This window comes from Nelusetta ayraudi, unplaced genomic scaffold (assembly GCF_046127955.1).
Source record: "Nelusetta ayraudi isolate G7.1 ecotype Tasmania unplaced genomic scaffold, CSIRO-AGI_Nayr_v1 ptg000061l, whole genome shotgun sequence".
NCBI lineage: Eukaryota > Metazoa > Chordata > Actinopteri > Tetraodontiformes > Monacanthidae > Nelusetta > Nelusetta ayraudi.
The window spans coordinates 1-25,000 of record NW_027466111.1 but is presented as its reverse complement, the minus strand read 5'-3'; the positions used below and the strand labels follow the sequence as shown (position 1 = coordinate 25,000).

Below are 25,000 nucleotides of genomic sequence, written 5' to 3'. Positions count from 1 at the left end.
TCTCTTTGCCTGTATCCACAGCACGGCTCCTGCAGGACGCCAATTTTCAGTCACGATCGTCCATTTACGCATGAATAATACACATGTATAACTTGGTATTGGGTGTGGCGAAAGAATGATTTTTTTCCCCCCACTACAAATTTGAGACCTGATTTGAGTCCATTTATTTCCCCATGACTTAAAATCAATTCGCAGATGACAAAGAAATGGGTTTCATTTCATATTTTATTTAGATTTTTTGCCCCTCCTGGGGTCAAAGTTCAATCAGAAACAAGTCAATCACTTTGCAGCAGGTTGCTGTTAGTTTTGTGTCTGACGCCACAAACACAAACCAAAGAATTGAAGACACATTCGCTCCCTTGGGGAAAAAAACTGTGATTCAATACATGTGATGTACAGCACACTGTATTAGAATTTGACCTACCCCAAAAAGTGGTCCATCGTATACATGGCGGCAAAAGATAAATTGGCAAGGACAGTTGAAGGTGATCAGCAGTGAAGCAGGTGGTGCTGAAAACCCCCCTGAGAAACTGGAACTGCCACTGTGAGGTTCTGCCCTCCAGCTCCGCACTGCTCAGTAGAATAAAGGAGAAAACAAATAGATTAACAACCGGGAGCAGTTGGTAAACATTGCATTTCCCAGCATTTTTTCAGTTCTTTTAAATAAAAAAAAAAAGAAAGTATTTTTTCTCATAATTGTTCACAGTGCACCGCTAGGTTTGAAATCCTCTCAGGACCTGGAACACGAACCATTCAATCCTTCACACAAAGAAAACTTCAGTACAACATCAGACGGGGTCGATTCCTCTATAAAATAAGCATTTTTTTTTTTCCTTCACATTTTTGCTATTGAAATGTTCTCATGAAATGATTGTTCTCCTGCTTCAGGTCTAAGACAAAGAAAATGGCCCATGCAATTGAAGATCTGCCTCCTGGTCCACTGGATGTCTACAGGAAGAAGGCCTCCTTCAATTGGAAGGACATGGTGCTCTTCCTGGAGGGAGAAGAAATCTGTGCGCTGAAGGTGAACCTTCCTCAACTCCTTTTTTTTTTTTTTTTTTCCCTTGTCCGGTCCGGCCATAATGACAAGCAGAAGTGTCTCTGAATGTCTATGATGGCTGACAGATTTTATTCTCAGAGGTAGATCTTGAGAGTGTGAGCCACGTGGGTGGTTTCAGGAGCTACCTCTTCAGTGGTTTTATTATAATGTTCTTGGTGGCCATGACCGGACTGAGGGGGATAGATAGGGAGGTGAGTAGAGAGGGGAAATGAGTGGGGGGGGTGGGGGTGGGGGGGTGGGGGGGGGGATGATGAGATGATGAGAGGGATAGAGAGAGGAGTAGAGGAGGCAACTGGCAACAATATACAATTGTGTTAAAAGAGAACAAAACAGATCGTAAATATGCATAGCTAATTGTCAGATAGTGCATATATACCCATACAAACATACATGCGAGTTCATTCAGTGATGTTAATAATAATAGCGATGATAATAATAGCAACGTTAATAGTAATAATAATAATAGTAATAGTAATAATAATAATAATAATAATAATAATAATAATAATGTTGATAGTAATAATAACGATGATAATAATCTACTCATGGATCAATAAGACAATAAGCTATGCAATAGTGTACAACAGTGTACCCGCGCTTGTGAATATTTGTGTGTGTGTGTGCGTGTGTGCGGGTGTGTGTGTATACTTGTGTGTATGTGCATGTTTGCATCTGTGTATACGTGTGTGTGTGTGTGTGTGTGTGTGTGTGTGTGTGTGTGTGTGTGTGTGTGTATGGATGTGGTGGTGTGTGTATGGATGTGGTGGTGTGTGTACCTGAATGTGGGGGTGGGTGTGTTTAAGTACGTCACTGGAAGTAGGCTGCCAATTAGTGCGGTCTCCGAGGCCGCAACCACCCCACGCCAGCGACGAGCCGGGGGGGGGGGCCCCGGACACGGCATACCCGCCGCAAAGCCGGCCAGGAAGAGGCCCGGAGCAGCAGGCCCCCGGGCCGGAGGGCACCCGCCCCACGAGGAGCCAGGGCAGGATGACAGGGAGGCAGATACCCCAAGGAGAAGGGACACAACCCAGGGCGGACAGGCAGCAGAGCCCGGCCCCCGGACGGGGGCCCCCCAGGGCAAGCGAGACCAGACTCATCCCCATGACAGGACCCAGCCCCTTCACCCACCGGGAGGATCGGTACCCAGGGCAGGCCCGGGCACCCAGAGGCCCCCCCCCTACGGACCCAGTATGGCGCATCAACCGGCCCCCTCCACCCCCCACACCCCCCAGCCACCCCCACCGCCCCGGGACCCCCCGGCACCAGGGGACAGCCCCCCCCCGGCCCCCGGGGCCACAGCCGTACCCCCGCCCCCAACGCCGGCAAAGCGGGCCCCCGAGCGAGAGTCCCCCCTGGTTCCCCCTGTGTCCTGTAAAAGAAGAAGATAAATAATTAAAAAAAGATAAAATTAAATACTCAATCCGTGGGCCCCCGCCCACCATTGTCAGACCCCCGTGTCTCAGGTCGTCGCCGCCCACCCGCCCCCGAGCGGCGCAAGGGGACCACCCGGGCAGCGGCCCGGTCCCGGGATTGGGGGAAGGGGGACCCCGCCACAAGTGGCAAGGTCCCCATAAGCCCAGCCGGTCTCGCACCTCGGGGGCACCGGACTGCACAGGGCCCATCCAGGGTGGGAAAGATGTCGGGTCCAGCCCCCACTAGCAGGCCGACCCCACTGTGTGTAGGAGTGTCAGTGTGTGTATATGTGCACTTGCTGGTGTGTTGGACTATAGTGCGTTTAAAATGGAGGGGTGGTAAGGCCCTGGGGCAACCACACTGCTGCTGAGCAGGGCGGCGGCCGCAGTGCACGAACCCCCCCCCCAGGCCCTAAGTGTCTATAATGTTATTAAAATTGGAGAGGGTCTCGGATGGAGCGGTGGCCGGCCGATGGAGACCCTCATCCAAAGCCCTAGTGATAATGTCAGTGGGTCGTTGGCTGCGTGGGGGCCAGGTCCTCGCCAACGAGGGTGCAGTCGGTGCCCCATGCAAGGGCGAGGAGACCGCACCGGGGGGAGGCCCACCAGGGACCCGGTCGCTGCCCATATCGAGTCCCCCGCGGTGCCCGGCCAGAAGGCCCCCAAAACAGAAGGAAAAATAAATATATAAATAAATAAATAAAAATAAAAATAAAAATAAAATAAAATAAAATAAAATAAAATAAAATAAAATAAAATAAAATAAAATAAATAAATAAATACACCCATTATGTGACCAGGGGGGACTCCCGGTTAGGACGCCCCCTCAGCGACATCGGGGCCGGGGACACCACAGGGATCCAGGAGCCAAAGGGGGGCCACCCCCCACCGCCCGAGGGCCCCGGGGCAGCGGCAGCGACCAGGGAGACGGAGGGCGAAGGTGGGGCAGAAGGCGCCACCCGGGCACACAGGAGCGGTAGCCGCCGGCCGCGCAGCCCCACCCCAGGCATGTGACCCCACCGTGTACGATCCAGCGCCAGTTCCCAGACACAGGGACGGACCAGTCCCCCCACCAACAGGAGGGCCCCCGGCCCAGAGCCAGGGACCGCCGCCCACCCACCCCAGCCGCTGCCCCCCACCCCGTGGCACCCCCCCCCCCCCAACCACCAGGCCCAGCCCCCCGCGTGGAAGACATCCCCCGCCGGGGCACCCAACCCCCGACCCCCCACCAACCCGCAAGGCAGCCGAGCACCCCACGCCCAGCACCCCCCCCCCAGACCGCACCCAGCCCGCGGCAGCACGACCACGGCCGCCCACATCAACCAGCAGCCTCAGCTATTGATTGTTTATTGCTTAGTTATAGGATGAAGCAGACACTCCTACCAAGGAGGTGTGGTCTAACAGTAAGTTCCTATATTGTGCAATGTGCAGGTGTTGCTTTGTTTTCCAGTTTATGAGGATTGTTTTCTTAGCGATAGATAAGGAGGTGATCAGCATGCGAGATTCTGCCTTATCTGAGGTGATATCACTAAGGTCTCCTAAGAGACAAAAAGAAGGAGTGGCTGTGATGGTGTAACCGACCTGTGCTGATAGATCATTGCATACTATGTGCCAGAATTTATTTACTGGTGGGCAATGCCATACAGCGTGTAGGTAATTATCTGGAACATTAACTGTGCAGTGTGAGCAGGTTTGAGTGGCGGTCATGCCCATCTGAAACATCCGCTGTCCAGTGTAGTGGATCCTGTGGAGTACTTTAAAATGTATTAATTGTAGATTAGGTTGTTTTATCAGTGAAAAGGTGTTCAGGCAGATTGTTCTCCAGAAATTAGAGTGGGGCTGGAGAGACAGGTCTCTTTCCCTCTTAGCAATGGGGATAGAAATAGTGCGATCTGTGTTTGTAAGGATTTTATATATCTTGGAAAGTAGTTTAGGAGGTGAGACCTTCTAAACTACCTTCCTCAACTCCAATCTCAAACTGAAACCTCAAAATCACTTTGACAATGACGATGAATGACGGTGACGTCGCAGCTTCTTCTTCCAAAGGAGTGAAGTTGAACCTGTGGATGTGATGGATACTTTATTGATCTCCAGGAGAAGTTCACGCTCTGCAGTGGCCAGCTTTTTGCCCTAGTGGGCCACATTTGAAGTTTTCTAGTCACTAAATGAGCTCTTTTCATTCATTTCTTTCTTGCAGAAACGTGTCTTCGAGACAATGGAGAACGACCCGGTGTTTGCTCGCCAGCCCGGTGAAGACCTCCCCATGGAGAAGATGAGAGAACTCACCTTTCTCAGGTACAGACAGACAGACAGACAGAAGAGGAGGTGCAAACTCTCATAGCCGTCAGTCATCTCCTCATCTCCTCACCGCACCACTGCCACCACCACAGGGTGAAGCAGCTCTTCCGCTACGACTTCCTGACCAAGGAAGACATCATGTCCGACCCCTTCAAGACCCTGATCCTCACCGACTGTCTGGGCATGTATGACTGGGCGCTGGCTAATAAGTTCTTCCTCACCAAAGGGGTGAGTGAGATGAAAATAATAGAATTGCAGACTGGAATAGAACGCCCTGATTAATCCCTCGTTGGGGAAATTTGCATAACTACTGCAATAAACTGTAGTGCAAAAGAAGGAACGTTATGATAATTAAGAAATGAAGAAATTAAAATAAAATGTTTATAGAGAAAGAAAGAAAAAACAAGATATTTTGATATATATATATATATATGTACACACATTGTAACTAGGGAAAAGTTTTACGTTATAATGTGAAAATTATCACTATATAACATGGTAGTTTCACAAAATAACGTACTAGTTTCACGTTTTTTACGTGAAAATTGTGACAAGACAACGATGAACTATTGTGATCATTTCCACCTTATAATGTGAGACTAGCATATTATTTTGTGATAGTTTCACATTATAAGGTGAGAATTATCACAATAGTTCATAGAAAATTTCACGTTATCTTGCCATCATTTTCACGTTATAACGTGAAACTATCACAATATTTCGGAAAATGTTCACGTTGTTTTGCGATAATTCTCACCTTATTATGTGAGACTAGCATATTATTTTGTGATAGTTTCACATTATAACGTGAAAATTATCACCTAGAATGGGAAACTTTCACGTTGCAGTGTAATACTGTTTTGTTTTTTTTTCTAGTATGGCTGAACTTGGATACTGCTTCTAAACACTCGTGTTCCCTGAACCCACGGAAAGACTTTTGAAAAATCTCTTGTCTTGCAGATGTTTGGTGCCACCATTGCCAACGCGGGATCCACCAGACACAGACACTTTGTGGAAAACAGCGACAACATGATGGTAAATATTCATATAAGCAATTCTAACTTGAATAACTGCGCTCCAATTCAAAATTCAAGTGCCTCCTCTAACAGAGTTCACCGTCCATCTCCCTAATGCTTATTAATGCTAATTAGCAACTCCCTTTTTTTCTGAGAGCGAGTGCAAACAGTTGTTTGCTGTGTGTGTGTGTGTGTGTGTGTGTGTGTGTGTGTGTGTGTGTGTGTGTGTGTGTGTGTGTGTGTGTGTGTGTGTGTGTGTGTGTGTGTGTGCAATCTTTGTTGGCCTATGTATGATGAACTACTGGTGCAGCCGGTGCGTGTTGCCCCCAAGCTAGCAGTGAGAGACTGCAGACCCCTCCCCCAGTCTGCACTGCAGGTTCAGCAGGTCTCAGAAGATGGATGAGTGGGATCCAGTGAAGCAGCTCTGCATGATAAACTGGTTGGATATGTAATAATATCCAATTATTAAATAGCCACTATTTAATAATAGGATATTTTGAATACTGAATGATTACTGAGTGGACGAGGGTTCTAGGGTTCAACAAGCAAAACGCCTCTTCAGCTCCAGTCCAAACATATTTAATGTGAATATTATTTCACATTATTCCTTTTTTGACTCACACGTGTGACAATAAAGCCTCCGCTCATTCACATTTCCTTGTTGAAGATCTACGGATGCTTTGCTCTGACTGAGCTGAGCCACGGCAGCAACACCAGAGCCATGAGGACCACGGCGGTGTACGAGCCCTCCACCCAGGTGACAATCAACCTTCTCCGCTGACTTCTTCACCACATATTCAATTTAAAACTTAAGGACATTTTAAAGCTCGAACAGCGAAAAAAAAAAAAAATCTGCACTCTTCTATCTGTTTGAATGTGTTTGAGTGTATTTTTAAATTTTTAATTCTTAAAGCTGTTTTTTTTTTTTTGCTGAAAAACAGACAATAAAATGTCTGTCTGTCTGTCTGTCTGTCCATCCAATAGGTTAAAAATGTAGTACTTCCTCATCCAATAGAATAGATTAGATTGAAATGGAGTAGAACGCCTACATTAATCCCACATTGGGGAAATTTGCATAATTACAGCAGCAATACAGTGTAAAAGAAGAAAAAATATATCAATTAAAAGGAAATCAATTAAATGAAAGAAATAAAATAAAACACTTCTAGAGTCAGAGGCAAAACAAGATATCATTTTACAATACATGTTTTTACAAATTGGATTATTTTACAAGTTAACTAAAAAAGTATTCAATTGCACCTTTATGAAATGTAAAGTGCACGTAGCAAAGCTCAAAAAACTGAAAGAAAGAACAGCGGTGGCCGATATGAACTCTGACCTCCCTCTCTGTTTACTCTGACTGACCTCCCTCTCTGTTTACTCTGACCTCCCTCTCCAATCTCTGCAGGAGTTTGTCCTCAACTCTCCCGACTTCGAGGCCGCCAAGTTCTGGGTGGGCAACATGGGCAAGACGGCCACCCACGCGGTGGTCTACGCCCAGCTCTACACACCTGACCAGGTGTGCCACGGCCTGCACTCCTTCGTCGTGCCGGTGAGACCCTGACCCTGACCTTTGACCCTGACCTTTGGTCCTTCAGGGACACAGTCGGCTGAGCTGTCTAGTCCTGCTTTTATCAGACGTTACACCACACGCTGGTGAAGACACACAATCCTGCTGAGTCACCGCTGGTTCCATTCCCACCAGCCAGTTAAAATGAAATATTTAAAGAATAAGAAGGAAAAGAAGATATCTACACGTTATTTACAGTTATCTACATAATTTACAGTTATCTACATATAGATTGAATTGAATTGAATTCTCCGAGGTAAATCTTTCGCTCCGGCCATAAAAGCTGAGCTCTTAAAGTCCAACTGACAGCAGTGAAGATTCACATTCAGTTCGAGTGGTTTTCAAGCTGACTTTTAGAGTAAACGGGTGATTTGTAATCTTCAAGTGCAGTTAAATTGACATCCATATCTCACATACCTGTGTGTTTTAATGCAGTTGAGAGATCCAAAGACCCTGCTGGCTCTTCCTGGTGTGCTTGTTGGCGACATGGGTAAAAAGCTGGGTCTTAATGGACTCGATAATGGGTGAGTATCAATCAAAGTTTATCCAAGTAAATATCTTCAATAAATTGAATAAATATCTTAAAGTTTCTATATTTTATTTTATTTTATTTTATTTATTTATTTATTTATTTTTTTTAGCATTGTTTGGTTTTACACCCCGACAGAAATCACATTTCATACTGGATCTGAATCTGTCCAAAGTTCAAACTACTGTCAATGCAGATCTTCAGCCACACGATGGCAGTATATCATAAGTGCGTTTCTCTGGAACGGTTGGAAGTCTCACTGAGACGATGTTTGACACAGTATGACAAACTCCCATTGTGTCTTCCCATCATCAGGTTTGCCATGTTTCATAATGTCCGCATCCCTCGGGACAACCTGCTCAACAAGACTGGAGACATCACAGCTGATGGACTCTACGTCACCCCGTTCAAGGTTAGTGGGGTTCTCGTGGGGTTCTAGAGGTTCTTTCCAATGATGAGTGAAACTCTTCTCCACCATTCCTGATTGGTTGCTTGGGATTTAACAACTGTAAATAAACCCCTTACTGTAGCGCTCGCTTCAGTGTACGACTTCCATTCAGGTTTTTTCTTTTCCAATTGGCCAAAGAAATTGTTGGTAATATTTTAAAGAAAATGATGTCAGACAGGATCTTAAAGACACTTTAGTGACCATCAGTGACAACATTGATATGTTTTTTTTTTTTTTTTTTTTTGAAAAAAATATGAGACCTTCGGGCTTTCAGGGGCTCCATTAGGTTGGTCCTAGTGGACCCCCGAACCCACCTGTATTTCTCATGGAGACATGAGGCTGATTAAAAAAAAAAAAAAAAATATGCAACATACAATGGACTACGCAATATAATATACAAATACTATAATATAATCTATATAATAAATGATATAGTCTCTAATATCTGAACATTTTAGAAAATCTATTTATCCTTATAATTTAATCAGCTGGCGTCCTTGAAGGCACCAGGACGGATCGACTTTTTCTTAGTCTGCTAAAGTTCTTGTGGGATTTTCATTTCCAGACTGTTGTGTAGTTCCTGGTTAACCAGAGAGACAATAACTGTGGTTGAAGATGCATTCACCAACCGTTGGTTCACCTCAGGGAAGCAGCATTCAAATTCTAAAAAAAAAAAATAACCAAGCAGCAAGAGCTGAATCAGGCAAACTGTGTGACTGCTGGGGCCAGAGTGGCTTCTACAGTGTGCCAGAGCCGGGGGGGGGGGGGGGGCAGATGGATGGAGTGTTCTGGTGAGCCACCTCATAGGAGGAAACAATCTATCAGGGGATATTATGGAGAAAACATGCTGCTGGAATGTCAGTTGGAAATGAAGCAAAGCAGAGTTGCAACCAAGTCAGTGTCTTTGAAGCCCCACCAGGGTGTTCAGCTCTTAGAACCATCCAGAACCATCCAGAACCACCAGAACCAGGGTGTTCAGCTCTTTATTGACATGGATGAAATACAGCTATTTTATACCTGACTGACTGAATCTCTTCAAGTGTCTTCAAGGTAGACCAGTTTTAAAATCTTAATGGACCTCATACGGCCCCCGGGTCGTAGTTTGCCCACGTCTGAGCTGAAGTAATAACTGCAGCAGCTGCTGAAGGTCGAGAGTGGTCTCAGTAGTAGCTGAAGTCTCTCTCTCCCTCCTCCTGGGCCTCTAGGACCCCAACAAGCGCCTGGGTGCGTCCCTGGGCGCCCTGTCGGGAGGCCGGGTGTCCATCACCAGGATCGCTCTGGTCAACTTGAAGCTGGCTCTGACCGTGGCCATTCGCTTCTCAGCCACCAGGAGGCAGTTTGGCCCCAAAGACATGGAGGAGGTTCCAGTTTTGGAATACCAGTTGCAGGTCGGTTTTTAGGGCAGCGTTTCTCAACTGGTGGTTCGCCACCCCAAAAAGTGGGTCGGCGAGCTGTTTTGACTGGGTGACGGCTTGGATTGCGAGCTCGTAAAGAAGCAGCAAAAAAAAAATAATAAAAAATATATATATATATACATATATACATATATGTATATATATATACATATATGTGCATATATATATATATACATATATATATATATACATATATATACATATACAATATATGTATGTAAATATATATGTATATATATATATATGTATATATATGTATGTATATATATATGTATATACATACACATATATATATATGTATATGTATATATATATATGTATATATATATATATATATACATATATATATATATATACATATATATATATATGTATATATACTTGTATATATGTATTCATATGTATGTATACACACACACACACACACACACGTATGCAAGGATGTAAACATCCCATATTTTGAGAAGCATCCTGAAGCAGTCATAGTGTGAAGAAGGTGAGAAGATGCAGAGATGTTCCAACTCATTGTGCTTCTCCTGTCTGCCGCCTCAGCAATGGCGCCTGATCCCCTACCTGGCAGCAGCCTACGCCTTCGAACACTTCTCCAAGTCTCTCTTCATGGACTTTGTGCAGTTCCAGATTGGCCTGATGATGAAGGACAAGAGTGAGAGACAGGTCCGTAGAGCCGGTTTGCACGGCTCCATATTAATATATGCATATACATGATATACATGTTTGGCACTGCATTGTCTGACATTTGTTGTTGTTGTTGTTGTTGTTGTTGTTGTTGTTGTTTACGTCAGTCGGAGTTGGGCAGAGAGATGCACGCCCTCAGCTGCACCAGCAAACCCCTGAGCTCCTGGACGGCCCAGCGAGGAATCCAGGAGTGTCGGGAGGCCTGCGGGGGTCACGGGTACATGGCCAGTAAGAGCCTCCATCCCAGAATAACACTGCAGTGCTGAGCACTTCTGTAAACACAAGGCACATATATACAGACATGTTTATCACATTACGAATTGAAGTAGGAATTCAATCTGTCTTTAGTTTTTACTTTTTGTTTGTTTGTTTTTGTTTTTACAAGATTTTACTTTCATTTTTTTCTCAACTGCTGGGCCCCACTCTACTAGACATGATAGAAAGTGGGCTCGTGCTTTTATTTTTGTGGAATAAAGAGGGTTTGCAACTTGATGATGAGGGAAAAAAATGTGAGTCCTGAGACTCCACCAGTTGAGAAACCGCTGGTTTACAAATATACATCCAAACACAACACAACGCTAGACTCAAATCAAACAAAGGCAACACAATATTTATGACAGCCTTCAAAACAAACTTTCAAGGAAATCACACTTGACTCTTATTTCACACAAGTGTAAATGGCTCCAGTCCTCCCACCTGCAGGGGGAGTCGGGACGGAGGCAGTGGTCTTCAGCGTGTGTCCTTCTCCACACTGACACTTTGCACTCTGCCCTGTTGTGTCAGTGAACCGTCTGGGTGACCTCCGCAGCGACAACGATCCAAACTGCACCTACGAGGGAGACAACAACGTCTTGCTGCAACAAACCAGCAACTACCTGCTGGGTTTCCTCCAGGCCAAGAGGCAAGGTCAGTGCCAAACCCAAATGCATTGTGGGGATTTTAACTGTTTTACATTTCAGTCTGTTGAGTTTTCTTCCCCTCCCCGCCAAAATAAAGGTTTTCTGTCGTTCAGTTGTTATATGTCTTCTATTTTAACATCTCGGATGTTGAATAAGTGCCTTTGTGCGTATGATGCCATGTGAAAGGAAATGTTCAGCCATGACTGGGGGCTCCCTCGCTGTTGATCTTCTATTTTGTCCTTCCTGCTTCAGTTATTACAGGCGTTAGAAAACTCTGAACACCAAACGTTGGCCTTAAGCCGCAGAGCGCTCGCAGGATCTTGAGCTTGAGCTTCTCAGCTTTCTTTTCACAGATGGCGTGAAGATTGAGTCGCCTCTTCACTCTGTGGACTTCCTGGATAATATGAACCAGATCCTGAGGACCAAGTTCACACCTACAACCCTGGAGCAGTGTATGGACCCTGCAGGTAATCACTCGGCAGGAATGTTTTTGTTTTTTTCAGACTCTTCAGATTTCAGCCTGTCATTCTTCTGTGATGAAATCATGGAAATAATTTCAGGGTTCGCGAGTTGGCCGTTATGTCCGGGGAGAGTTTATTGCTTCTATTGCCAGTGCCTGTTGCTTTGAGATCCAGGGGCGGGTGGGCGGGCTGGAGGTCAATGGTTCAGCTCTCACTCCCTCAAAACATCCATCAAATACACAACCCAACAACTGCAAAGCACTCTGGTGGACAAGTTGTGATCTGCACACTGACCACTGCATGAAATAACAACATCATGAGACCAAGCAAAAGTTCTTTGGTTGGATGACGTAAAAATGTCACTTCTTTAGCCACTATAGTAGTTAGTAGTAGTTAGTAGTAGTAGTAGTAGTAGCAGTGTGCCAGAGGGGGGGTAGCGGAGCAGCAGCAGATGGATGGAGTGTTATGTGAGCCACCTCATAGGAGGAAACAATCTATCAGGGGATGACGGCTTGCCAGTGAACTACGGTGGCCCTGCGCACCCAAACCTGGATATCTCGTCCACCTTCTTCTTCTTCTTCTTGGTTGGTTTACTTGATGACGCCAGCGTTCACCCTCAATTCCCAAACACTGTGCTGTCAGGCAGCTGGATTGTCCACACCAGGCTTCCTTAGAAATACAGTGGTGCAAGATGGCAGCTGACTGGCAGCAAGACCCTTATGGATGTATGGAGATTGTTATTCTCACATATATACAAACAATTTATACACACAGACAGTGTATATATGTGTATGTATATACATTTTAAAGGTAGGATAACAATGAACTTTTATTGAGCTGCGAGTATCCACCTTTATTAATGTATTTATGAGCAGTATATTAAGCTTTTACCAGTCTCAAAATCCTAAATCAAGCCAAATACTACACACTGGACCTTTAATGTATCATAATTATATATGACTATATAATAACTTGTCCCAGAGAGTCTTTTGGACTTGTTGGATTGTGTATTTGATGCGTTGTGAGGGAGGAAGGTGTGTCCCGTTCACCTCCTCGGTTTCCTGAGTATGCAATAAGAGGAAGTCACCAACATGTTGAACTCCTGTCCCCTGTGTGCAGTGCCGGTGGCGGCCTACCAGTGGCTGGTTTGCTTCCTGCTGGAGAAGAGCCAGAGGAGGCTGGAAGAGCAGAGGGCCGCCGGACTGGACGACTTTGACGCTCGAAACAACAGCCAGGTAAGAGCAGCCAGCGGAGTGCGGAGCTCGGCGAGCCTTCCTGGAGAGCGAAGGACTCCCATGGAAACACAGCTCGAGCTGCAGCACTGAAAACAACACACAACAATCCTGAAGTGTATCAGTGGTGTGTTCACTGAGGTCAGCATGGCTACAGATTCTCCTCTGCTGATTGTGACCCCCCCCCCCCGTTATGCTGCGTTATGAAGCAGGAGCAGTTCAAGTCAAATATTTCTGTATCATTTAAAAATGTTTAGAGTTTAATTTAATGTTTGATTTCTTTCACACCTTGGTTTAGAGTGTAAATAATAGGTGTGTGTGTGTGTGTGTGTGTGTGTGTGTGTGTGTGTGTGTGTGTGTGTGCAGGTGTACTACTGCCGCTCCCTGGCCTTGGCCTACATTGAGTGCCACTGCCTGCAGAGGTTCCAGGACCTGACCCGGGACCAGGACACCCCGGCTGGCCTGGCAGCCGTCCTCCGCAAGCTCTGCACCCTGTACGGCCTGTGGTGCCTCAGCAGCCACATGGCGGCGCTCTACCAAGGTACCGCCACACACACACACACACCCTGGTTGTCACACAACTGTGGAAGTGTGTTGCGGTTCATGTTTGATTTATTTCCACCTGTGCAGGGAACTATGTGAGTGGAGACAAGCCTGCAGAGCTGATGCAGCAGGCCATCCTCACCCTGTGTGCACAGGTGGGTTGAACAGAGGGTCAAATAAACAAATGCATCAATAAATACACAAATAAATAATCCTTTGATTTTCTGCAGCTTACTACGGAAGCGTATTGCTGCCACCCGAGAAAAGAAAACAGGGCTCAGTATCACGTTATAACGTGAAAATTATTACGTTTTTATGTGATAATTGTCACGTTATAATGTGAACATTTTCACGTTATAAAGTGATAGTTTCACGTTTTGACGTTATAACGTGATAGTTTCACGTTTTTACGTGAATTTACGTGATCATTTTCACGTTATAATGTGAACGTTTTCACGTTATAACGTGATAGTTTCACGTTTTTACGTGAATTTACGTGATAATTTTCACGTTATAATGTGAACGTTTTCACGTTATAACGTGATAGTTTCACGTTTTTACGCGATAATTTTCACCTTTTTTACGTGATAATTTTCACGTGATAACGTGAACGTTTTTACCGTTATAACGTGATAGTTTCACGTTTCTACGTGATAGTGAGCCCCGTTTTTTTTTTTTTTTTTTTCTAGGGTGGCAGCAATGCGCTTCCGTAGCTTACAGAGGGACGAGAAGCAACATTTAAAAATGTTACTTGTGAGAAGTTGAAGGTAGAACAAGTAGAGGCGTGGAAGATGATCTTGTCTTTGTGTTCACAAATCATGTGCTTGTAAGTGGGTCAACCTTTAGACTGGTGGGGCCGCAGTGGGTTCTACAGTGTGCCAGAGGGGGGTAGCGGAGCAGCAGCAGATGGATGGAGTGTTTGGTGAGGAAACGATCCATCACGGGTTTTGTAGAAAACGTGTTGCTAATTGCAAATGAAGCTACGACCAACTCAGCGCCCACGCTGAGCGCACAGAGTGAGTGTGCAGAAACCGAGTTGTTGCCTTGACCTGCTGTCTTTCTCCTCCAGCTGAAGGACGATGCAGTGGCCCTGGTGGATGTTCTCGCACCCACTGACTTCATCCTCAACTCACCTATTGGCAACGCTGACGGCCAGGTACGGCTCCAGTCTCGATGTGTCGTGTCTGTTTTGAGGGATTTTTTTGGACGGCACCGACCGAGACCAAGGCCGTGTCCCAATTCAGGCTCTGCATCCTTCCAAGGCTGCATTTGAAAGGAAGTTGCGTCATAGCACTGCGCGAAGGCTCCTCCCAATTCCCAAAAGTCCGAAAATGCGCCCTTGAAAATGCTCCCTACTGTTAGCACCAAGGCTACACTGCTACTATCCTTCACGTCCTTCTGTATCCCAGGAAGCTTTGCGTGCTGCTGCAAAGCATCCTGGGATCCTGGGAAGTCGGCTGAAATTAGCGCCACCTACTGGCAAAGACACCACGTATAAATTTAAGTATTGAAGTTTCACATCAAATATTCAGTTTTTAACGCAGGGTTTTTACTGATTTGAACATCCAACGCCATCGTTAGATGGCGAACCAATGGTTAGCTTGATGCTGTGAAAACGTCACTTCCGGGGTTGGCCAGCAGGAGGGGAACGGTGGTGACGCAACCAGGAAATACGCCCAAGGCTAGACCGTCCCGGGTGGTTACCGGGGAGGCGGGGTTTGGAGGACGCTTCCTTCCAAGGATGCAGACCCTGAATTGAGACACGAGACTGTATATACATCAGAGAAAAGTAACAACAACGCAGAAGAAATGCCCAGGATCTTTGAAGTTGGCTTCTACATAATCAGAACAGCAACATTGCTTTTGAGCAAAGAGACCTTTTTAAGAATTTTAACATTTTGCTGCTTTGCCCGCAATTTTGAACCATTTAAAAAAAAAAAAACAACAACTTTTCTTCATAAAATCAAGAAACAAATGAACTCAGACATCACCGCGGTGAAGACTTGAAATGTTTCTTCTCCTTCTTCTGCGCTGCTGTTATTCTTCTCCTTATGCCGCTTTCAACCCCAGTTCGGCCTCCTGAAGACGCTCCGATCTTCACCAAATGTTTGCACACATGTCAAGGCTGCAAAAGAAATTGACATCTGATGAAGAGATGAAAACTTCTAGCTGCTCCAGAGCGCCACCTAGCAGTAAAAAAAAAACAAACTCGCTCTCACTAGGAAGGTCGTAGAGACATGGGACAAAAAAACCCAGGCCTTCAACGCTTCACGAGTGACGTTTCCTACACTCTGACCTTTGATCCCCCCCCCCCACCTGGCCAATCGGACTGTTTTCACATGTTCATAGTGTCACTACACTCAAAGTTCAACCAACAATGGCTCCAAATCTCCCTAGAAACACCAACAAAGTGAAAAGCCCCTAGTGGCCACGAGGGGCTTTTCACTCTGGTTGTAACTCAAAAACAACAACAACAACTCTTGTCCACATGCACAGCAAACCTGGAATGTGAAGCCAGTGTGATGTCATCGCTGGGACCTCCTCCTGGACCCTCTTAAAGGCACAGTAGCAGTGTGAACAGCCTAACGTTGATAAACCAGCGCAAGCAGCAGCGAACCTTCGAGGTTGCGGTAGTCATTTTATATGGTGATTAGAAATATCATATTGTTTAGCTCAGCGTTTCTCAACTGGCGGCTCGTGACCCAGAAGTGGGTCAGAGAGCTGTTTTGATTGGGTCAGGGAGAAATAAATGTTGCTGGTGAGACTCCAGCAAACAAATACTCAGCGGATGAGTGTAAAGCACTCAATAATTCAATAAGGGCCACGATAGTGACTGCACAGACCAAACAACACACACCACGGTGACTGACTTATGGTGAACGCACTGCGGCTTTTGTGTTTTGTTTGTGTTAAATCTTCCTTGCTTACACTGAGATGTGACAAAGAAGCTCAGTCAGCTTTGCTGTCATGACTGGAAGCAGAGCTCCCAGCGTTGGCAGCCGTCCCGCCTCCTTCTTCCAGGAACACACACACACACACACACACACACAGACACACACACACACATGCGACGGTCATTGGTTGTTGACCGTTGTTGACAAAAAAAAATTGCTGAAAACTTCATTTTTAACCGATAGCCAAACTATTTCTGACTTCATGCCGTCAGATAATTTTTATATCGGTAAAAAAAAACGTACATGGACGATGGACGCTGCTTTTGTAGCAGTTAACAATAAGAGTGACAATAAGAGTGCCTTCATTGGGGGAATTTGCATAGTGAAAGAATTTGCAGCCCCAGGAGGCTCCGCCTCTCCCAGGACTGTGTCCTGGTTTTCAACCCGGTGCTCTCGCCCCCCCCCCCCTCACTCACCTCCCTCCCTCCCTTCCCGTCAGCCCGGCCTCACACTGACTCACTCTCCTCCTCCACGCCGCTGCACTCACACGTCAACACCTCGCACTCCTCCGTGTTGTCCTGAGCCAACGTCCTCACAGCTGCTCTGCCTCAGTCGGTCAAAGTCCTGAGGAGGGGGGTGTGGTGGGGGGGGGGGGGTCTAGACCAGGGCTGGACAAACCTTCTGGGCTGGTGGGGCCACAGTGGGTTGTAAGATTTGACAAAGGGGGGTGGAAACTGCCCACGAGGCCACGACCTGATCAAAACAGCTCCACGGCCCACTTTTGAGCCACAACCCACCAGTTGAGAAACGCTGTACAAGTGCTTTGGTCTCCTCACTGGCTGGTCCATGAGTTGCTTGTTCTGCCCTCCTCTGACTGGTCTTTCACTTATTACGAGTGCTAATGCTAATGTGCTGAGCCGAACGTGCTGCTGCTGAGCCGTCGGGACCCAGACGACCTCCCGATTGACGATTGACTCTGATTGGTCGGTCGACATCAACGCACTTCTGTTGCCTTCTGGCTCCAACCCCAGAGTCTGAGCGGTTCAGCTCAAGTGCTACGCTAATGCTAGCATCCTACCTGTGAATCCTCCCCCCGCAGCAGGACTGATATTAAGTGGCGCCAGCATGCTAATAGCTTCCGGCTAAAGCTGCTGCTCAGTGACTTTGTCACTTAGTTACTTTACTTACTTTGTGAATGCTGGAACAAACATCTGTCGTCGTTGTCGTCGTCGTTGTTACTCATCTCAGAGATCAGCACCCTTTGTGACATCATAAAGAGTCACTTTTCAGAGAGTTTGTGTGTTCTCACCACGCACTCTTCCTGCAAAGTCGAGCAACGCCCAGTCCAGTGACACGTGACTGCTGGAGGAACGCCGGGTTTTGCTGGAAGTGGCTGGAAGTTGGAAAGCGATGGCTTTGAAATGACTTGAAGCAGACTTTTTCCCAACCAACAGTTGGCGCCAGCGAGCTGCTTCTTCTTTTTTTTTTTTTTTTTTCTTACCAATCACGCTTTTCTCTTTCTGTTTTTGTGGCGCAGCTTTACAAGAACCTGTGGTCCACGGTGATGCAGGGCCACCAGGTGATGGAGCGACCAGGCTGGTGGAAGGAGTTCTGTTCAGACAAGCCAGTAGTGGGCGCTCTGCGTCCGAAGCTCTAACCAAAGCCAGGACCCGGCGTCACTCCCAGTCCCAGTCCCAGTCCGTCCTCTTGTCCCCAGGCTCCGGCCGCTGGAGATGCATCGTGCCTTGGAGAGATTCAAGCGCTTTCTTTTTGTGTGTGTGAATCAACTCTGTTTTCCTGCCAAAGGAAACTTGACAGTGCGACTGACTGCTGTCTCTCAGAGGATCGTAATCGTCTTTCTTCCTGTACGCTTAAACATTCTGGAGGAAGTTGGGGGGGGGGGGATCATAATGTAAAAAATATAAAACATTTGAATACTGATTGTAACAGCAGTTTTTGTGCCAACAGTGCCAGAAGAAAGGGGTTACATTGTAAACCTTCCCCCATCTTCTTTCACAAATGGTTTGACAATGTAAAAAAACAAAACAAAACAAAAAAAAAACATATTTCAGTTTGTTAAATGATTGCTATTCAACAAGATGCTACCACCCAGTGGAGACTCAACAAGCATTCACCATTCACACCGGCCAGGTTGAGTGAGTTCTTCTATACTGCTTAATAATGTGAGTCCAGCCCCTCATTACAGGCCGTGTTGCTGCTGTGCTGTCGTGACAGTTGGCATTTACGCTAACAAGTGGAGTCCTGAGTCTTAACGTGAACACGTCTCTCCGATAACACTGCAAACAGAGTCCGCCGTGTACAAATACAGTTGCCTTTTTGGGCTGCGATGGGCCTGGGACTGAGTTCTGCAGACGGTAAACAGTCCAAGCGGCTCCATGAGAGGAAATTCCAAGAGGAGGAATCAAGTTGGAAAGTTTGAAATGTTATTTCTTTTGCAGTCGGATGATATTTGCAGAAGCTGAAACGTGCGCGTGGACGAAAGATGACATGAATTCTGTGAACGCTTGAACTCATTTGTCTGGAAATCACATCAAAGGTGTTTGGTTTTTTTTGTTTTTTTGCTGTTTCCTGTCAATGTAGTTGTTATGTTAACAAAGACCTGTTTAAAGTGCAATAGTGTGTGTTCAAATCCATGCAAGCAGCACTGCAGAATCTCACTAAACAGCAGCTGCCGCTGACCGTCACTGAAAAGTGATACAAAGGTGCAAAGGTTCAAATACTGTGGCTCCACTTTGAGCAACATCAACTAGAAATAAAGGACTGTGAACAGTATTTCATATTCAATTCAAAATGTATTTCTGTAGCCCTTTACACAAGCCAAAAACATACCCAAAGTGCTTTACAAACAAAGCAAAAACTCAGAAGTGCTGCGCAATGCAAAACCGTGAGGTCTTCAAGCTGGGTTTAAAGAGGCCGGGCTCAGCAGATCGCCCCACTGTGTCTCAGTCTCCACCTCGGCACCTCAAGTAGCAGCCGACCCGGAGAACGCAAAGGTCTTGCCTTGATTGCCAAACATTTTTGTATCTCTTCAACACAAAAGTAACAACCGTGTTTTTCAAAACGAGAAGATATTTGTGTACGCACGTAGGGAGTAGAAGTAAAAAGTTGTCCGAAAGGGAAGAATTACCCCAAATGGTGCGACTGGAAAAACTGGTAGAGACAGGAGCTCTGCAGAATCTCCAGGAGGAGAGGGAACAACAACAATCACATCTGAAGGAAAAATGAAAGTCTAGAATGTTTTTTATGTATATATATACATAAAAAAAATATATATACATATATATATATATATATATATATATATATATATATATATATATATATATATATATATATACATATATACATAAAAAAATATATATATATATATACATATATATATATATATATACATATATACATTAAAAAAATATATATATATATATATATATATATGTATATATACATACACACATATATACATACATATATACATATATACACATATATACATACATATATGCACATATATACATACATATATACACGTATATACATATATATACACATGTATATATGTATATAGTTATATATATATATATATATATATATATATATATATATATATGTGTATATCAGCATTTGATATGAAATGACAGCACTGAGAAGCCAACGGTTTCTCCATCATAAATCTAGAAACATGATCATTGATTTGAGGACATGTGGAGGACGAGAGAGTCAGACACCACAGGATATTCTGGACCGGTCCGATGTGTGTGTTTCCACTGCAGCTGCGGCTGATGCGGACGCTGACGAGCAGCCGCAGGCAGACGGCGCTGCAGTGGCTTTGGAAGCCTGTTATCACGGCCTCGCCGGCCACTGCGCTTCGCTGCCAGCCACAGCCCAGCAGTCTGACAGCGGGGCACGCTGGAAAGCTCCTCCTCCAGCACCACCGGCCACCACCTCGTCTGCTCTCCCACCCGCTTTGAAGCTGCGCCAGCTGGTGGAACGCCCGCTTTCTGACCCAAACTGGGTGACGTGCTCTCTAATTTGAAGAGCTTCTCTCATGGAAAGGACGAGGCTGCTGTCTGAGAGGCGGAGAGGAAACACAAATAGAACGTTTTCTTCATCTCCATATCTATATCTATCTATGTATGGATCTATGTACACTATATATGTATATATGTATGTATACACACTCCCAGTAGAAAGTTTGGACACCCTTGTTTCTTCTCTATCTTGACTGCTTTCACTGTAGATACACACCGAAGACATCAAAAAGATCTCTGGATTAATGTGGCAAAAGAAGAAAAAAAAAGTTGAATCCCTAAATGTGTGATGTTATATATATTTTATATGAAGGGTGTCTATTCTAGATAATCTAAAAGATCAAACTTGTTTGAGTTGTTTCACACCTTTTTCTTTAATACATATTCCATATGTGTTCATTCATACTTCTGAGGCCTTGAGTGACAACCAGCAGTGTCAATAGTCATGAAAATTAAAGGAAAACCAGTACATCAGAAGTATGAGTCCAAACTATGCATGTGTATATATGTATATATAATGTATGTATGTATATATGCGTGTAATGTGGACATATGTGTATGTATATGTACTGTATATCCACACACACACACACACACACACACACATGCTGAGCTAGAGAGAGTGAGAGTAATGGCTGGTTTGGTTTCTTCATAGCTTTGGCCGAAACAGGAAGGGGGCGGGGCCTCCACAGCAAACCGCGAACCCTCAGTGAGTGGTGCACACTAATAGCAGACTCGTCCCCAGATTGATGTTGCACCCTATGGCTGAAGACCGCCGGGTTTCTTCCTAAAGGTGCTAAGTGCTAGCAGACAGCGGCGCACTGAGGCTCATCCGCTCCAACCACATCTCTCCCAGTCTGGGACCGTTCCCCCCCCCCCCCCCCACTCAGCTCCACATCTTTCCAGAGTCCATCCATTTGTTGTAGTGTTGCGATACGGACGATATAAGTGCAACACTGTGTGTTTTACGCCGTTCTTTGTAGAATTATGAGGAGAACCCCCCCCCCCCCCCCCCTGAATTCCATCAATTTTGGAATAAGGCGTAGAAGTGTTGGTCAGCCATAAACATTTGTTGAAAGGATAAAACGCACATGTGCACTGTTCTTAATGAATTCATCAGTCCTTTGTTAACTGTGTATTCATTTAAGTATTTATCAATGGTTGCAAGTGTATATATTGTGCAAAACTTGTTTGCAAGGTGCTTTTTGTCAGTTGATTGCACAGACTTTCATTATTTCACATTTTAGAAAAAGCTAAATAAAATTAAAGCTGCAAGCAGCGTTTTGCGGGACCGTTCCAAACCATTCAATTGAAAGGGACGACGAGTCGCTGAGGTTCACCTCCGACTTTCTGCGCAGCCGACCACGAGAATGCCATTAGAATGACACGTGTCTGCTTTCACTTATCCATGTCTGGCCATTTGCGGAGGCTCGGCCCTTGAATGCATCAGATGACTAAATATAAAACCTATATTATATTTAGTTTTTCAATAACTCCAGAAAGAAGAAAAGAAAAGAAGACGAAAAAATCAGGACTGATGTTGCACTCTTTGCTCAACCCCACAAAGAGTTTTTCCATTGTGTGTTTCCTCTCTTTCTATCCCGGCAGAGAGAGAGAGAGAGTGAGAGAGGGAGAGAGAGAGAGAGAGAGAGAGAGAGATGGAGAGAGAGAGATGGAGAGAGAGGGAGAGAGAGAGGGAGAGAGAGATAGAGGGAGAGAGAGAGAGAGAGATGAGAGAGAGAGAGGGAGAGAGAGAGAGAGAGGGAGAGAGAGAGAGATGAGAGAGAGCGAGAGCGAGATGGAGAGAGAGAGAGAGAGAGACAGAGACAGAGATGGAGAGAGAGAGAGAGAGAGAGAGAGAGAGACAGAGACAGAGACAGAGATGGAGAGAGAGAGACAGAGATAGAGAGAGAGAGAGAGAGAGAGAGACAAAGATGGAGAGAGAGAGAGAGAGAGAGAGAGACAGAGATGGAGAGAGAGAGAGAGACAGAGACAGAGATAGAGAGAGAGAGAGAGAGACAAAGATGGAGAGAGAGAGATGAGAGAGAGACAGAGAGAGAGAGAGATGGAGAGAGAGACAGAGATGAGAGAGAGAGAGAGAGAGAGAGACAGAGACAGAGATAGAGAGAGTTTCGGCTCAGGAATGTTTCAGGCTGAACCGTGCAGAGGTCTGCACTCTGCTGCTGCTGCTGCTGCTGCTGCTGCTGAATGTCGTCTGAGTGCTTCTCTGTTGAAAAGCCTCCCATGATTCACCGCCAGTGACCCAGATTTGGTGGGGTGAAGAAGTACGCAAGTGCGTCATGTGAAAAACTCTGACGTGGTTTTCTGTTAAAACAAGCGAGGCGTTATTGTTGATGTGTCTAATGAAAAGGTCGGCCGTGGTCAGCAGGGGCCGGCCGTTCACTTTCACCATGATGACGCCGCCTCTTTTACGGGGGAGAAAGTGAAGAAGAGAAATGACGGAGAGGCTCAAAAGGAAATGAAACGGCGCGACTGTAAAAGTTCCGTCAACTTGGCTGAGAATTGACAGACATTTCTCAGTTGAATTTGTTGCCTCTAGTGGAATGTGTGAACGTTAGAGTGCAATGGTGTAGCTACCAAGAACCACCCTGAACCCCTTAGAACCAACTAGAACCACCCCTGAACCCCTTAGAACCCCCGAGAACCACCACAGAATCACCTTAAAGAACCATGAACCCCATAAGAACCACCCTGAACCACTTAGAACCCCCTAGAACAACCACAGAACCACCTAAAAGCACCATGAACCCCATAAGAACCACCTTGAACCCCTTAGAACCACCACATAACTGCCTAGAACCACTTTGAACCCCCTAGAACAACCACAGAACCACCTAAAAGCACCATGAACCCCTTAGAACCACCACATAACTGCCTAGAACCACTTTGAACCCCCGAGAACCACCACAGAATCACCTTAAAGAACCATGAACCCCATAAGAACCACATTGAACCCCTTATAATAATAATAATAATAATAAACTTTTATTTGTACAGCGCTAAATCACAACCAAAGGCGTCTCAAAGCGCTTTATACAATCAGAGAGAACCAACCGGGCCCCTTAGAATCACCTAGAACCACGCTGAACTGCCTAGAACCACCACAGAATCATCTGGGACCACCTAGAATAGCCACTGGACCATCAAGCTCAGGGATCAAGATTTCTGGCTGGTAGAGCCACAATGGGTTGTAAAGTGCGCCAGAGGGGGCGGAGCAGCAGCAGCAGATCGTTTCGTTAATATCATTTCTTCAAGGTTCTTCAAGGTGGGCCGGATTAAAAAGCTGAACAGGCTGCATATGGCCGCCGGGCCGTAGTTTGCCCACGCTTGAGCTAAATTCCTCTGGTGGAGTCTCACTTTTTTTCCTCACCATGAAGTCGCGACCAAAGTTTGTTCCACAGCACTCTGATTTATTTGAGTCAAATACTGATGTAGGTTTTCAATGTTTCCATTTTCATCATAGGTAACTTCAGAACTTTGGTATCAACACACACGCGCACGCACGCACACACGCACACACGCACACACACACACACACACACACAAAGCCCAGCTTGTAGAAAAGACACACAATACATTTTGCCTGTGGTTCTTTTTTTTTTTTTTTTTTTTTCTTTAGTTTTTTTTTTTTTTTTTTTTAAAGAATATGAAAAACGTGACAAAATATTCCAAAACAAATTCCTTCAAATGTTCCAATTAATTTCATCGCTGTCATTTTTAAACAAAAGTCTACAGTCAAAAACATCAAATTGAAGAGTTGCAGAGGCTGCTTTGTCTTCTCAGTCCGGTCGATGCTGATGTAGCGTTAGCATTCGGAGTGAACAATGGCGACACTTTGTGTGGAGAGGAGGAGCGCCGGTGTTCCAGAGTCCCGCTGAATCCTCCTGCTTCCCACTGACTCCTCCTCAACTTGTTAAGCAGTAAACAACAACCAGCTGCAAACCTGTCAGGAGTGCCAGGAGTGGCAGGAGTGTCGTGTGTCTCGCATCACCGGCGCACTCTCGCACTTTATTGGTGATTTCTCTACAGACGCTGCTGGACTATTGCTCCTCCCCCTCCTCCTCCTGCTCCTCCTCCACAGCAGCAGCAGCAGCAGCAGCAGCAGCAGCAGCAGGGCTTCTACTGCATGATGACGTCGGGCTCAATGTTGAAGAGAAGGTCGTCGTTGTCCCTCCTGACCTCCAGCAGGAGGGCCGTCTCCTCCTGCAGCGCCTCCTGCAGGTCGGCCGTGGTCAGCAGAGGCCGGCCGTTCAGTTTCACGATGATGTCGCCGCCTCTGATCCCGCCTCTTTTTTGGGGAGAGGAAGGAAACCAAAATGACGGAAGGGCTCGACAGGAAAAGAGAGAGTGCGACACGAGTTGTGACGTCATACTCAGTCCACCCTGAATTAATGAACACCCCATAATATCCTCAATATGACACCACGGCTCGAGAATGCATAGAGAATCACAATAAC

General features: G+C 45.7%; 1 protein-coding gene across 3 annotated transcripts in view; it reads left to right on the top strand.

Moving 5' to 3' along the window:
* acox3 (acyl-CoA oxidase 3, pristanoyl) overlaps positions 1 to 18,371 on the top strand; it is a 19,803-nt gene extending 1,432 nt beyond the window's left edge. For 2 of the 3 annotated variants that reach the window (XM_076040424.1, XM_076040425.1), the window contains exons 2-19: positions 889 to 1,024; positions 4,670 to 4,767; positions 4,863 to 4,998; positions 5,731 to 5,805; positions 6,454 to 6,543; positions 7,195 to 7,338; positions 7,792 to 7,880; positions 8,201 to 8,297; positions 9,539 to 9,721; positions 10,301 to 10,423; positions 10,552 to 10,672; positions 11,228 to 11,350; positions 11,697 to 11,810; positions 12,924 to 13,039; positions 13,403 to 13,577; positions 13,667 to 13,734; positions 14,649 to 14,735; positions 18,011 to 18,371. In XM_076040424.1, the coding sequence (XP_075896539.1) occupies positions 905 to 1,024; positions 4,670 to 4,767; positions 4,863 to 4,998; positions 5,731 to 5,805; positions 6,454 to 6,543; positions 7,195 to 7,338; positions 7,792 to 7,880; positions 8,201 to 8,297; positions 9,539 to 9,721; positions 10,301 to 10,423; positions 10,552 to 10,672; positions 11,228 to 11,350; positions 11,697 to 11,810; positions 12,924 to 13,039; positions 13,403 to 13,577; positions 13,667 to 13,734; positions 14,649 to 14,735; positions 18,011 to 18,130 (2,079 nt within the window). In that variant the 5' untranslated portion in view covers positions 889 to 904 and the 3' untranslated portion in view covers positions 18,131 to 18,371. The remainder of the gene's footprint in view (positions 1 to 888; positions 1,025 to 4,669; positions 4,768 to 4,862; positions 4,999 to 5,730; positions 5,806 to 6,453; positions 6,544 to 7,194; positions 7,339 to 7,791; positions 7,881 to 8,200; positions 8,298 to 9,538; positions 9,722 to 10,300; positions 10,424 to 10,551; positions 10,673 to 11,227; positions 11,351 to 11,696; positions 11,811 to 12,923; positions 13,040 to 13,402; positions 13,578 to 13,666; positions 13,735 to 14,648; positions 14,736 to 18,010) is intronic. The other variant, XM_076040426.1, reaches the window with a different exon arrangement.
* Positions 18,372 to 25,000: the final 6,629 nt, after the last annotated feature.